The sequence below is a fragment of the Eleutherodactylus coqui genome, chromosome 5 (genome assembly GCF_035609145.1).
Source record: "Eleutherodactylus coqui strain aEleCoq1 chromosome 5, aEleCoq1.hap1, whole genome shotgun sequence".
In the NCBI taxonomy this organism is placed as follows: domain Eukaryota; kingdom Metazoa; phylum Chordata; class Amphibia; order Anura; family Eleutherodactylidae; genus Eleutherodactylus; species Eleutherodactylus coqui.
Window position 1 is genome coordinate 248927093 of NC_089841.1, and position 15870 is coordinate 248942962.

The following is a 15870-nucleotide window of genomic DNA, read 5'->3' on the forward strand; positions in this document are numbered from 1 at the left end:
CGTAGTTGGAAGCCTGGCATTTTGTTGACTAAAGAATACATTTATTGGAGTCGATCCCATTCCCCTCCACATATTGCGCACACAGTTTAACTCTATAACCACAGCTGTGGCTTAATTAACGACCGCAATAAATCCTACTTAAGAGCCATAGACAGCAAAAGAATTATGCAAATTCGCCAACACCCATGTCCTAGTAAACCTCTCATGTTCAGGACGACGAGATGTCCGATGCTACAGCCGTGTAGGAGGGGGATAGAACAAGAATACACAATACTCAAAAATAGTGTTAAAATGGTTTTATTTTAAATGTCAACAAATGAGAAAACCTTGAAAAAGGTCATAATTTAAAAACAAACAAATCTGTTACTTTACAACGACTCACCGCTCTGATCCCGATGGCTATCAACATTTATCTTACAGACTCTAGTATAGAACAAGAACAGTTATGTAGAGCTTCTATGTACACTGAAAACTCCCAATAGTCGCTAGACCACAGTAACCTTACAGCTGGAGAGAATGTCCTCCACGAGTCTCTTGTACACCCAGGCGTCACCTTTAAGCCGCTGTCTTCGGATCCCAATTACATCTGGCTTGTTTAGTTGACATACTTCAAGTTCAAACTGCATCGTCACCTTCCCAAAGTCAGACTGCGTCTTGCATTTCAAGGTATACCTAAGGAACACAAATTCCAGAAGTTAAACAGGTCCTTGTACAAAATGCCCTACAACTGTGTCCAATGCAATAAGATGGGCTCAGGGGTGCCGCCTATGGATATTTAATGGCCATTACAGAAAACAGTAGTGCAAGCACAGATTGACGCTCCTTCCCTGGTATTTCCACTTTTAGGACTTTCTTACATGAGAAGCCTATGATAAGGCCTGGCAGGTTGTAGGTCCCATCTTACTGTAAGAGCTGCTAGAGTATAAGGAGCTACAACTTTCTAAGTGGTTACTTAGATGTATAAATGTTTTATATATTTTTTTTAATTCTGTTTTTACCTAATCCTGTCCTGCTCTAGCTTGAACTTTTGGTCTGCAGTGGGTCCATAATGGCCCTGGGCACATGAGCATCGTAGCTGTAAGATCTCCAAGACAGCCAGGGATACAGTAATACTAATAACTCACTCATTGTCTATACTGATATTGATGACCGCTGTGTTCGTACTACAGCCAAAAACCTGTACTTCCCTCTTAACAAGAGCCAGTCAGCATGTTCTTCCCTACTGAACAAACTAGGAGCAGACCAGAGAATTACAGCAATGTCCAGAAATACACTTGTATTAAAAAACTTGCATAAAGTATTGTCATTAATATCCAACGTATCATACATAAATCTAAACCTGGAATATTAAAAAGGAAAAAAAATCTCTATTTCTTAAAAAGAAGAAATTCAACACCAAGATGTTGGAAGAAAGCTGGTTCTTCCCATTTGTTATGCACCAACCACTACTAACGTTGTAGGACATAATGGCCTCCAGCCTACCCCAGTAAACCCTCGAAGACGCCAAGTACTTCTTAGCTAAAATAAACTTAGTTTTAAGACCCCGTTCACATCTGCATCGGAGGCGCCGTAGATTTGGCGCATGGTGCTAGTTTACCCATTAACATGACTTATAATGGGGCCTGTCAGGTTCTGCTACAGCATCAGTCAGTGGGCACTATCCGGCACTGCCAGGATCCATTGTATAAAGCATGGTTTTCATTACAAACAGAAGGCAGAACACGGATGTGAACAGAACTTTAGAATATGGCAGATCCTCTTGAAGCACTGTCAGCAGGGCTGGTACCATAGTCCTGCAGCTGTGGCCCGCTGGCCATTGCTGCTTTTGTCCATACTTCCCTCCACTTGCCCCTACAGGCTCTTACTTAGATCTGACTCCGTCTAGAATCTGTCAAGTAGGCGGTACCCCACGGCTCACTGTCAATGAGTGACAGTCAGTCAACCAGGAATATTGTACTAATTGACCATGAACAATGGGGGCCACCCAGTTGACAGATTCCAAGTATCAGGATTTAAATGAAGTGCAAGTTTGAGGCGAATGGAGGGAAGTATTCAGAAAAGTGGAAATAGTCAGCAGGGGCCACAGCTGCAGGGCTAAGCAACCAGCTCCACTGACTACAGTATAACATGCCCCTTTTAACTCCTTAACTGCACAGGAAGCAAGTTTACGTCTTTGCTTGGGGGCACTTAACGCAGAAGTGAGCCCATCCCGCAGGAGGACAAGCTGTGACCGATTGCAGTGGGAAGACTTATGACAAGGATCGATGTGAACAGAGACCCCCCCTGTTAATATATATTGATGGTATGTAGAGGGTAGAGGTATGCAAGGAGGTCTCAGAGGGAGCAAACTCCCTCTGACATCATCAGTCCTCCACGACGATTGCTGAGGGCTGATGGGTTGTCACAATAGCGATCAGTGTCTGATTGCCATTGTAAGAGATAAGGCATTGCAGTTAAGAAGTATTGCACTGCATTATTATAGTGATCTGTGAATAATAGTTAAAGGGGTTGTCTCGCGGCAGCAAGTGGGGTCATACACTTCTGTATGGCCATATTAATGCACTTTGTAATATACATCGTGCATTAAATATGAGCCATACAGAAGTTATTCACTTACCTTCCCTGCGCTGGCGTCCCTGTCTCCATGGCGCCGCGTAATGGCCCGATTAGACGCGCTTGCGCAGAAGGGTCTTCTGCCTTCGGCTCGGTTCTGCAGCAGCGGCGTTCTGGCTCCGCCCCTTCTACGCGTCATCGCGTAGCTCCGCCCCGTCACGTGTGCCGATTCCAGCCAATCAGGAGGCTGGAATCGGCACACGTGACGGGGCGGAGCTACGCGATGACACGTAGAAGGGGCGGAGCCAGAACGTCGCTGCTGCCGGGCAGACCCGAAGGCAGAAGACCCTTCTGCGCAAGCGCGTCTAATCGGGCCATTAGACGCTGAAGTTAGATGGAGCCATGGAGACGGGGACGCCAGCGCAGGGAAAGTAAGTGAATAACTTCTGTATGGCTCATATTTAATGCACGATGTATATTACAAAGTGCATTAATATGGCCATACAGAAGTGTATAACCCCACTTGCTTTCGCGAGACAACCCCTTTAACCCCTTAATGACATGGCCTATTTTGGCGTTGAGGACCAAGCGATTTTTTGGTATTTTTCCATCTCCATTTTTCAAAAGCCATAACTTTTTTATTTTTCCGTGGACGCGGCCGTGTAAGGGCTTGTTTTTTGCGTGGCGATCTGTAGTTTTTATCGGTGGCACTTTTGGGTATATAGACAATATCGTAAATTTTTTTTTTTTTTTTTTTTAATGATAACAGGGAGAGAAAACGCATCAATTCTGCCATAGATTTTTTTTTTTTTTTTTACAGCGTTAATCATGCAGCATAAATGACACACTAAAATTTTTCTGCGGGTCGGTACGGTAACAACGATACCAAAATTGTTATATTTTTTTTAGGTTTACACTTTTTTGCAATAAAACCCCCTTTTTTTGGAAATCTTTTTTTTTTCTCTATAGCTGCATTCAAAGTCCTGTAACTTTTTTATTTTTCTATGTACGGAGCTCTATGAGGGCTTATTTTTTGCGAGACGAGCTGTAGTTTTTATTGGTACCATTTTGGGAAATGTACGGCTTTTTTGATCACTTTTATTGCATTTTTTGTGAGGCAAAATGCTAAATATTAGCATTTTGCCTCTGTTTTTTAGCGTTTTTTTTTACGCTTTGTCGTACAAAATAAAAAGCGTGTTCAACTTTTTGTACACGTCGTTACGGACGCGTCAATACCCAATATGTGGGGTTTTAGTTTTTTTTCCCTTTTTTTATGCTATTAGAAAAAGCATAAAAAAGGGGTTTTTTACATTTTTTTTTTTACATTTTTATTTTTTTTACACTTTTCTTTTTTTTAATACTATTTGAGTCCCTCTGAGGGACTTACATCACTGTGCCTATGATCGCTGTCATAAGGCATGGCAGAGCTACTGCTCTGCCATGCCTTATCGCTTGTACAGCGATAATAGGCACAGGCAATACAGGACGCCAGTGTCTGGCGTCCTGTTGCCATGGTGACAGGCCGGGCTCTCGCGATAACATCGCGAGTTCCGGCCGGAGACACACAGGGATCGCGATCCCTCTGTGAACTCTATCCCTGCCGCGATCTACTTAGATCGCGGCAGGGAAGGGGTTAACAGCGGCGGGCGCATCTCCGATGCCCCCCCGCTGTTGGAGCGGGACGCCGGCTGTGACTGACAGCCGGCTCCCGCTGCGGGATAGCGCGGGATCACATGTGATCCCGTGCCATCTCCAGGACGTACCAGGTACGTCATGTTGCGGGAAGTACCAGGCTGCCATGACGTACCAGGTACGTCCAGGAGCGGGAAGGGGTTAAAGTCCCCTACAGGGACATTTAACACACAAAAAAAGTGTATCTCAAAAATGGTACCAATAAAAACTACAACTCGTCACACAAGAAGCTCTGACAGAGCTCTGCCCATGGGAAAATAAGAGTTGGGGCTTAACAATATATAAATTTCCTCCCTTGGAAAAAGTTTTATTGTGCAGAAGTGCGGCGTGTGGAAGTTTATACTACATTATATGCGGCACTATTTTGTCCCTTAATGGAATTCCGAAATGGAGGTTCTGAACCGCAGTAATAAAGTGACCCCCTACATTGTCTTGGCCAGTAATAAGTGACCCACTTAGTACCAGTAGTAATAGCAACCTTCCTATTGGCATCTGGTCAGACAGCATCCCTACAGATATTCCACTCTGCCAGCCTGTAGGTCCGGTGGCGGTAGCGCAGTCTGACCGCTGACCTCTGTCTGTGCCTGCATGCACGGTCCTGCTCCTGTGAAAGGTCAGATACTAACAGCAGGCTGGGCAAGTGGAATGCCGCATGGTCGATGGGGCACATAGAATGAGTGGGCAGGTATGGACAGGGCACCTGTGGAGGTTTTGTCCTGAAACCCTGGATTTGCACAAACCAAGAAAAACTGCCCATACACAATGGTGAAATGATTATAGATAAAATGTAGGGAGGGGGGGGGGGGGGGCAGGGAAAGACATCCTGTAACCTATAAAAGGACAAAAGACGGTACTAGAAGAGTTACTCAAACTGGATCCAGCATTATGAAGGAAAAGGACATGACCATTCGGACATTTAGAACAGAGCTTGTTCTACTTTAAACTGCTGTAACTCCAGTTCTAAGCAACGCGTTTCTTGATGTCACTTTAAAGCCAAGATTCTTGGCTTCAAGGCTTTAAATATTAAAAGAAAAAAAAACACAACAACAACGCCAAGATCCCTGGTCTGCTCATCTCACTTTCTCAAAACAGGAGTAAAAATTAATAAAGCCCATATGCCTCCTAGTATCAATAAAAAACACACTGTCCCACAAAACAGCCCCGATGGAGATCTGTGGACTAAACTAAGAGTGCTCTGGTCCTGGAATGGGATGCCACGCAAACTGTATATCATGCAAGAAAGTGGCAAAGCACAATAAAACTTCTAAAGTTGTGTTGTATATTGACTCCTAGAATACAGGTAAGGAATAGTTATACCACACGACCAATGCCGTAAACAAAAAACAAAAAATAAAGTTATTCAATAAGATATACGTACCCAAAATGGTTCCTATGAAAACTAGAACTCCCACAAAATACAGAATGAAAACATTAAAGCTTTATTAGGACTGCTGAAATACGTAAGGGGGGGAGGGGGGGGGGGGAGGAGAAGGATTTACTGGTTCTTAAGGCTAGGATTAGTTAGTTTAAAAAAAAAATTCAGAAGGAATTTTCCAGTTTTAATGTGACTGTTGGGAACATAAAATATGTTGGAATATTGGAATCGGGTTGTGTCATTGGTTTGCCAGATGGACTTACCCCTTCTGTACATAGTCGACATTCTTCTGCGGCAGCACTCGGACTATCTCGTTCAGCAGCAGCTCAGGGCTCAGCATGTTGATCATGGTGACATTGTAATGAGCCTATAGAGGATACAGAAGAGTCCGTGTTTATTATAACAGAAGACATGCCAGGTGCGACCAAGTGTTCTGATCCACAAACATGCTTTAAAGCGTTACCCTGAGCCTTCTAGGTCCATCTCTGGTCACTCCTTTCCGTTTGCTTGGCGTTAGCATGGTTATTACTTTATCAAGTCCTCTTTCCAGACTTCCAAATACCTTTGGTCCCTTTTTCTTCTGAGCACTATCCAGATGTGCTTGATTCAAGTCCAAATCCACTGAGCGACAGCTTTAACATAAAAAAAAGTTAATGGCCATACAATAGAGAAACTTCTGTTTTATTGCCATGTTGCACCACCTAGTGGACAAAGTGATCTACTGCAATCTACCAAAACCAAACACTCATTTAAAGATCAGGTGGGGGATTTCACATCACAGCGCACAACTAGAACTTCTAAAAGGTGGCAACGCTCAAAAAGCAGAAACTTATCCCATCATCCCTTCTGTAGAGTTTACTGTTCTTCCAAAGCTCCTGTAGTTCTGCTGTACAAGAAAACGGTTTCTACGGCTTTTGGCAAGTGGAGTTTTATAAAGCAAGATTTCCAACAGGTCCAATTCAAAAAGCCCAGTGCTAGACGGCTCTCGGCATTAGCTGCTTACAGGGTGCCGGGGGTCTTACTGAGGGTAATGGGGCAGTATCCGGTTTTAAACACAATGGCCTCATACAGTGTAAAATGGTTTACCCCCCTCACAACCACTGATGTTTACGGCGGGCGGTCATGTAGGGTGTATAGAGGGCTCCGGAGCAGGGTTCACTACATAGGCGGTGACTGTCAGCTATTTATCAGCTAACAGCCGCCGGTAACGGCTGCTGTGATCAGAGATTGCCATGATCAATGCTATTAACTCTTTAGATGCTGCGGTCAAAGCTGACCGCACGTTTAAGGTGTCAGCAAGGAGGAAAGTGGAGTGGGGGCTATTAACGCACACCAACACCACATGCCGATGGGCTAGCATGGCATCCTGGAGCCTACCAAAAGCTCTCAGTGCTGCAGTATATAGCGGTTTATGTGGCAGGGCTTGAAAGGCAATTAAAATAAATAAATCTTAAAAAAAGAAAAAAAGTTTGATTTCAATGCATGGGGGCATGGTTGTAAGTCCCCCCCCCCAGCCCATGTGCAATAATACAGTAAAATACAGCAAGTGCCCATTGCACAAATACATGGCGCTTACTCCCGTGTGACATCGGATTTAACAGAGGCAGACCACACAGGCCCATGCATTTTACAAGCTGCCCACCTTACCATCTGTAGATCTTCTCCAGTACCAGATATCATGGCGGCTTGTGCCAAACGAGTCCTCCATCCTTCCCATGAACTGATGCATTCACATCACCGCCAAACCAATATACATATTTAACCCTTCTCTCAACTGCGCAAGATGCTGCGATTTCCAATATCTACTTAAAGCGCCACTTAGTGCAAGCCGATGCATGACTGCGGCATTAGGTGCCTGCCTCGAGCTGCCCACCGACACAAGATCTAAGATAACCAGTGAAGATATCACAACACAACTGTTTTCTCTTGGACTGTGGGGAATTGAGGATAGGGTCCCTTTAACCCCTTCCTGCTCCAGGGCGCAAGTTTACGTCCTGGCAGCGGGGTACTTCCCACAACAAGGCGTAAACTTACATCCTGGGGATAGCGTGAGATCATAAGTGATCTTGTGCTATCCCGCAGCGGGAGCCGGCTGTCAGTCATAGCCGGCCTCCTGCTGCAACAGCGGGTGAGCATCGGAGATACGCTCCCCGCTGTTAACCCCTTTCCTGCCGTGATCTATGTAGATCGCGGCATAGGAAGGGTTCAGGCTCTCGTGATATAATTGCAGAGAGCCCGGCTGGCTGCCATGGCAACAAGACGCCAGATACCGGCGTCCTGTATTTGCCATAGCCTGTGACTGCTGTATAAGCAATAGGCATGGAGTAGCCCTACCATATCACAGCGATCACCAGTGCAATGTTGCAAGTCCCCCAGGGGGACACAAATTGTGTAAGTTAAAAAAAGAAAAAAAGAAGAATTTTGGTATCGTAATCGTACCGGCCCGCAGAAAATAAAAAAATGGATTGTGTCATTTGTGCTGCATGATTAACGCTGTAAAAAGAAAAAAAGAAAAAAAAAAAAAAAAAAAAACACAACTAAAATCTGTCAGAATTGATGCGTTCTCTCTTCCTATTATTTTTATTTTTTTTTTTGTGATAAGTTTTACAATGTAGTCTATGTACCCAAAAATAGCACTAATAAAAACTACAGTTCGACACTCAAAAACAAGCCCTTACATGGGCACATCGACGGAAAAGTAAAAAGTTCTGACTTAAAAAATGAAGATGAAAAAAATTGGCCAAAATGGTTGCGTTCTTAAGCTTTTGGCTTTGTGACATTTTGTTCGAGTCATCTGTGGAATTAGGACCATGTCTAGAATGGAGATGTTCCTGGCAGGTCCTCCCTAATGCAAATCCACCCTAGCCATTTTACACCTGGATTAGAATGGAATTACTCCTGGTAGCTCCGACCACCGGCAACTCCATTCTATTCAGCTCAGTCGTGTGTAGAGTGGAGTTGGTAAAGGGAGGCTCTGCCAGGAGCAACTGCATGCCCCTTCCTAGATGGCCTTCGCTGCAGAACACACAACCTGCATCCCTCACCTGCTACCAGCCCCTCCCACGGGGACGGGGCTATTATCTAGTTTAACGTTCCGAGGAAACTATGAATCGTGGTGCATTAAAGTGGCTAATAAATCGCCCGACCCTAGTTGAAAGTGCAGCGACCGAGAACCAGGCCTTCAGACGACAGCTGTTCATGGTGGCTCTACCATCTCCTTCCTCCAAAGGCTGAAGTATAGCCCAGCTCAGTCGCTAGCAAGAGAGATAAGATTTTAGCAGACTTAATTACCACAGATCAGTCCTGGATTATTGTCGTGACGCCAGTGTCCCAAAATAAGCAAGAAGTTACTCGCGATGAGTAAATGAATCCACAAAGGTGTTTTTCAAAACCTTGGACAAGTGTTTTTTTGTTTTTTTTTTCTTACTCACGATCCAACTTTGATTTTCCAACACATTGAGAAGTACAAGTAATTTGCCTATGAAGATATGGGCTACATACCTTCCTCTAGACCAATGAGGAGGGAAGGGGGGGGGGGGGGGGTGAAACTAGATGGACATAGTATGTTAGGTTGAATGAAGACATTGGAGAAATTAAGCATTACATGGCACCCACTGAAATCAAGGGCCAATTATACAACGCTTGAGTGATGTGGATACTTCAGAGGGCAGCAGACGTTGTCCCTTTAAATGCATATATATTCTACGAGAGCATAGCAGATAAGGCAGAGTATCTTACAGAGTGCCTTACTTTTTGCCCTGTTTTTGCTGTATGAATTCAGTAGATTTGTTTTCTATTTTTTGCTGCCTTTTTGTTTGCAATCAACTCATATGTGATCAGGGGGAAGTCCTAAGCAACCATTCTGCCAGTACTGCATTCTGGGACTTCCTCGCCCATACTTCCCATGCAATGCTCCAGTGTGCTGCAAAGCCTCTAAATTTCCTCCCCTCTGTTGCTTGTAGTAACTAGCAGTGTCCGAATATCCCTTTTACTAAAGAAGCCAAATGCCCAATGACAGGCAGTGGACTGCAAAGGTGCTGAATGGAGAGCCCTAGCAGCAGGCACTTGAAATTTGATGTTCAGTAGTAAAAGTTAGGAGAGAGGGAAAAAAAAAAAAAAAGAAAAGAAGGTCCTAGACAAAACACTCTAGAAGAGACCTATAATTATGTGACCCCTTACCGTCTTTCTGGACTTATTACAGAGAACAACTCGTTGTTGGCATGAACAGCTTTCTTTATAGGGGTTTCTTTGTTCGTGGAATTTTTTTCTGCAATAGAACACAAAAAACAAAAAGTACGTTATTTTAATCAACCGCAGAAACATTAAATACCAACCACTTGGGGGAGAGTTACTAGATTTGCTGCCTAAATAAGCCAGTAAGGAAAGCCTCACCAGCTGCGGCCAAAGTGTTGTCTATTATACAGATAGTTTATAGATGAAGTTTATGAAGGGGGAACACTGGGTGCAGGAGATGCCATTCACTGGTGCCAAGCACTCCGAGCAGGCATAAGGCCACATTTCCCTGAAGTGTGCTGAGTCCAGCAGCCAGGACCGCCATCCTCCCTACATCTCTGGAGGGAGTAACGGGTCCTACTGAGGGACACGGACAAGAGAGTCCTGAAAGCAGATTCTTGGAAGGGCAATAACCCTGGAGCAGCATACAACAGGAGTGCACCAACATTAGTGCCAACTGGGCCACAACAATTGGGCCATCACTGCAGCCGTTGTGTATTCTGTGCTAGCAGTCACTTCAAATAGTGGAATGTGTGATCATCCACTGAGGACCACAGTTAGGGGTGTGATAGAACAGTGTCACAAACCTTTGTTAAAATTGCTATAGGTTTTTATAACCAGGGGAATTTCCTAAATTGTTAGATGAGCCAGACCTGGCATGCAGCCCCATTCCTTACCACTAGGAGGGTAATGACACAAGATTGTACTTGCATCGTGCCATGTGATTTGTGGCACCTTCTCCATATTTGCATTATGTCCACCACAAAATAAAAACCATCGTTTTATTATTCTCATTTCCTATTAGAAGTCTTGACCGGGTTCACCTCTAGCAGAAAACAAAGACCCTCCTGAATTTCTAGAGTTCCCAGCAAATTTAGGTGGGAACTATAAAGACACCAAGTCTATAGTGCTTGGCACAAGAGGGTGCCGGAGGTGGAAGTTACTATGGATTTAAATGGCCTTTGTAACAGAAAAGAAAAAAAATACAAAATCCTGCCCCTAACAAGTTGTTTTTCTGTAAAACCTGTACTGCAGTTCAATCTCAGGCAGGTCTGTAAATGATGAGTTGGGGCGATTCGCCCAAAAGAGGCTCTCGGAGGCTCCTTGTGTGTAGTGACCTCTTCTTCCGCTTGTGTAGAGCTTGTTGACCACTAGACTCCTATGATGCAGAGAAGAGATTTCACCCCGTTACCAGAGTCTGAGAGGGGCGCATTATTGGGATGTGAGGAGCTGGATGGTCAAATCGATGTTCTGATAGGCCATCGAATGGGACAGTCGGTCCCCCCCTAGTAATACAAGGGACAACAACAGCTCAGCGATGTGTTTAGGACATCCTGCAGCCACATGTGTTCCTCTCATGGGGGCTTCTAAGAGGCATCAGGATAACGTTCGGCCGCACACACAAGGGGGTCTCAGGAATGTCCCCACAACATTGTCAGACCTCCGTGGCTGACCGGTCACCAGACATATGGGACCATCTGGAACGCCAATTTCAACATCCTACGAGTTTGTATGAACTAGAGACTCAGTTACAGCAATAGTGGAGCGATACGACGCAGCATACTATAGGGAACCTGTATACCTCCATGCCCACCAGTACCACATCTTGTATACAAGCTAGAGACGATACAACAGGGTACTAGAGCCTCCATGCCCACCAGTACTACATCTTGTATCCAAGCTAGAGGCAGTACAACAGGGTACTAGAGCCTCCATGCCCACCTGTATCACATCTTGTATCCAAGCTAGAGGCGGTACAACAGGGTACTCGAGCCTCCATGCCCGCCGGTATCACATCTTGTATCCAAGCTAGAGGCGGTACAACAGGGTACTAGAGCCTCCATGCCCCCCGTATCACATCTTGTATCCAAGCTAGAGGCGGTACAACAGGGTACTCAAGCCTCCATGCCCGCCGGTATCACATCTTGTATCCAAGCTAGAGGCGGTACAACAGGGTACTAGAGCCTCCATGCCCACCTGTATCACATCTTGTATCTAAGCTAGAGGCGGTACAACAGGGTACTAGAGCCCCCATGCAGGGGTCAGTTCTCCACAATAATCCTTTTGCTCTGCTATTGTAATCCCTTATAACAACGTTACAATCACACAGAGAAAGTTTCATTCCAACAACTTCCGGGGAAGAACACTTTCTTCTTCCTTTTATACAAGGAGTGTAGAAGTTTTTGCCAGATATTCTAGACAAAGGTTTCACAGCTCCATGATTTAGGAGCCTAGTGGTTGTCTAAACTCAGACTGTTTATAGTAAGATTTTACCATGTCAGCAGATCGCTGGTGCAGGTTCCTACTTTATACACGGTTATCGCATTTTACATCATTTTCTAATACAATTATCTGCTTCCATTTAATATTCACATCAAGTTTTAAAAAACATGCCTAATCTCTGAAAATATGGCTTTGCAAGTCTTTTTACTGAGACTAAAATGAATACGGCCACTAGAGGGCTCCCAAGCTCCACCCTGCATGCAATCAGGGCGAGACAGACAAGACTTCGTTTAAGTGGATTTCAGGAATATATGCTGTTCATCAGGGTTACTTTCCATGATGTAGCATGCAGAGCGCAGGCTGCTGGGGGTTTAGGCACGATAAGGGCTCTTCAGATGAGCGCTGTCCCCCGCGCTGTATAGCCGCGAGCGAAGATAACGGCTACACAGTTGTAAAAAACAAAAACACAACACGTGAATGTGTTAATTCAAGCTGCCTGAAGCCGCCGTTCACACGGCTCGTGGCGCGAGCTCTCCAGCTCCCATAGGAGTCTATGAGATATCTTTGCACAGAGCTAGAGGCGGGCACAGCACTCACATGTTCTATCTTCGTGACAGGCGAGTATTTAGTGCGGCTACAATTCCTGCATGTGAACGCTTCTATAGGAAACAATGGCTTCTTATAGAAGTGCTTTCTGTGCGCTCCTAACCAGCGCTTGTGTTAAGGAGGCCCCGGAGGGCAGCATTACTTACAGTGCATTAAATGACACTATATAATTAAGAATTGCACAGTGAAAGCAGAAGTTAGGCCCTCATTAAGACAAGACACAAACTGAACTGGATCTTGTACACAGATTGCCACATTACACAATCCAAATCTTTAGTAATGAGGTCGCACCTCATATACGAGGGTCTGCTGATAGTCTTTGGCTTTGTGTTCTTTTTTTGTTTCTATGGTAACGAATGTTACATCACATGAAAGCCTTACATGTCTAATATAGGTTTTCAGAATGTTGTGTTTGTAGCTTATGGCAACAGTGATCTCGGCACGCGGAAAACACAATGGCGGAATCTAAGGCGATATTCACAGCCAATGAGAGGAGGGATAAAATTCTGGTTTCTGCAAGGAAAGTCCGCGAAGGATATTGATGGTGATATGTGGCAGACATTGGGGGATCAATGCCCTTCATAGTCTACTGTTAAGTACTGGGTTGCCAAATTTAAAACGGGCCACTTCAGCACCAATGATGAGGAACGTCCTGGATGACCGAGAGAGGTTGTTGTTCTGGAGATCGTCGATGCTGTGCACAACCTCATACTGGAGAATCGGCCAATCTCAGCTGCAGGAATAGCAGACATCATGGGGATTTCTGGGGAACGTGTTTGTGTCATTATCCATGAAGAAGCGATCTGCAAAGTGGGTCCCCAAATGTTTGACCACAGATTAGAAAAGCATGCGAGTGAAAACTTCCCGGTCCATTTGTCAGACTTTCCGGACTGATAAGAACTTCCTGGATCGACTGGTCACTATGGATGAGACCTGGATTTATTTGTATGACCCTGAAACCAAGGAGCAGTCAGAAGAGTGGAGGCACAGTGGTTCGCCTCGCCCAAAGAAGTTCAGCCACTAAGGTGATGGCGTCTGTGTACAGATATATACAGCCACCACTAGGGGGAGCTCACTACATACAGATATACACAGCCACCACTAGGGGGAGCAGTCAGAGTGGAGGCCCAGTGGTTCTCAGCCACTAAGGTGATGGCGTCTGTTCTGGGATAACGAGGGCGTGCTGCTAGTGGACTACCTTCACAATGGTTCCACCATCAATGCAAGGTATTACATTGAACTTTTGGACCAATTGAAGGCAGCTCTGAAGACCAGAAGGCGCAGCAAGCTGTCGAAAAGAATCTTGTTCCTGCAGGACAACGCCTCCGCTCACACTGCACAAGTGGCAAAACTGGTGGAGCTAGACTTCCAGCTGGTTGACCACCCACCTTATTCCCCAGAGCTAGCTCCCTCCGACTATCATCTGTTTCCAAACCTGAAGAAACACCTCAAGGGTACCACATTTCACCCCATTTCTGATGCCATGGCTGCTACGGATGACTGGTTTGAGGTGCAACCGAAATCCTTTTTGCAAGGCTTACAGAACTTGGAATCCCGATGTAAGAAGTGTTGGCATCAGTGGAGAGGATGTGGAAGAAATTTAACGTTTCATCTTCCTATCTCGTTTCTTTCAGCACCCCCTTGTATATTGAACACTAAAGGCGGCCATTCATTAACTAATTCAGTGTGCAATTACTTCTGAATACTTAGAAGTTAGCAGGGTACAAGTATATAGAAACCTTTGCAGTCATTGTAGAGACCATTACCTTTTCCTGGTGCCGGAGTATTGTTGTTGGGGGTGGTAAGTACGCCCTTCTTAGTAAGGGGAGTCCATGGAGCTGGATGCAAGAATGGGCTGTCGCTCCTCGATAGCTTGGCATGTGCATTTTCCTTATCTTCCCTTGGTTTTAACTGGGCTTTATGCCTCATTGGTGTTGCAGGTGCAGAATTCACACTATCCAATTCAGCATGCGATGTAGCGCACTACACAAGACCAGAACAATAATGGATACTCAGATCCTCACTGTAACCCACAATCCCATTTTCCCCAGATATACCATTTCCATACCTCTGTCACGCTGATTGGCTCTATGGCGCCGTATGAGCAGTCTTCAAAAAATAGTTCATCGTCTGAGAATTCCATGGATCTGAGAACATATGGGACCTCACCACTATCTGCCTCTTCAAAGCTCAAAGCGTTCTGCGTCTGCTGAAAGTACAGAGGAAAAAGGTATAATTATAGCAACCGCCACGGCTAAAAGGATTAGGACACAGCGAAATTTATTGTTGAATGCTCAAGTCAAAAAAAAAAAAAAAAAAAAGGGAGCTTTTAGTGGGCAATAGAGTATTCACAGTGCAGGTGTAATGTATATGCTAAGAAAGCTCCCAACTATACATATCCAGAGGCGCCATTCACCCAATGAAAGCCAAAAAAGTGTCCTCTTGGCCTCTATTAGGCCTTTGTTTTCTCAACTATTCCAAATAGAGATGAGCGAACGTACTCGGATAAGCACTACTCGTCCGAGTAATGTGCCTTATCCGAGTACCGCTGTACTCGTCTTGAAAGATTCGGGGAGCGCCGCTGCTGACAGGTGAGTCGCAGCGGGGAGCGGGGCAGAGCGGGCGGGAGAGAAGGAGAGAAAGATCTCCCCTCCGTTCCTCCCTGCTCTCCCCTGCAGCTCCCCGCTCCGCAGCGCGTCCCGAATCTTTCAGGACGAGCAGAGAGGTACTCGGATAAAGCACATTACTCGGACGAGTAGTGCCTATCCGAGTACGTTCACTCATCTCGAATTCCAAACAAAGTAAGTTTGGGTCTAGAGCATTGCACCCCTACATCTCACGTAGGTGAACGTCGCCAAAATGTATCAGAAAAACCTATAGTTAGAGTTCCACATACCCTGAGGTCCTTAAAGCTTGAACCAGAGGGCTCCAGAGCAGCTGTACAGCGCACCAAACGAACAGGTTTTCCGCGGCTTTTCTTCATCTGAAGCAGCAGATAGGTGGCCGTAGTGTGATCATAATCCCACTAGAATGGAAGTTGGAAATAAACATTTCAGGGGAAAAAAAAAAATACAAACACATTTTAATAATGTTGAAGCTATTTGAGCCAGTGACTACTTGCCAGTCACACTGTGAAACCTGGAATTTGCTATCTTTGTTAAAGTGGGACAGTTTCAATGTGCTTTAAT

General features: G+C 45.1%; 1 protein-coding gene across 8 annotated transcripts in view; it reads right to left on the reverse strand.

Moving 5' to 3' along the window:
* Positions 1 to 281: 281 nt before the first annotated feature.
* MELK (maternal embryonic leucine zipper kinase) overlaps positions 282 to 15870 on the reverse strand; it is a 39129-nt gene continuing 23540 nt past the window's right edge. For 7 of the 8 annotated variants that reach the window (XM_066604461.1, XM_066604466.1, XM_066604464.1 and 4 more), the window contains exons 12-18: positions 15579 to 15707; positions 14751 to 14891; positions 14449 to 14665; positions 9800 to 9887; positions 6084 to 6252; positions 5884 to 5987; positions 282 to 672 (exon numbers count right to left, since the gene is read on the reverse strand). In XM_066604461.1, coding sequence (XP_066460558.1) covers positions 486 to 672; positions 5884 to 5987; positions 6084 to 6252; positions 9800 to 9887; positions 14449 to 14665; positions 14751 to 14891; positions 15579 to 15707 — 1035 coding nt within the window. In that variant the 3' untranslated portion in view covers positions 282 to 485. The remainder of the gene's footprint in view (positions 673 to 5883; positions 5988 to 6083; positions 6253 to 9799; positions 9888 to 14448; positions 14666 to 14750; positions 14892 to 15578; positions 15708 to 15870) is intronic. The other variant, XM_066604469.1, reaches the window with a different exon arrangement.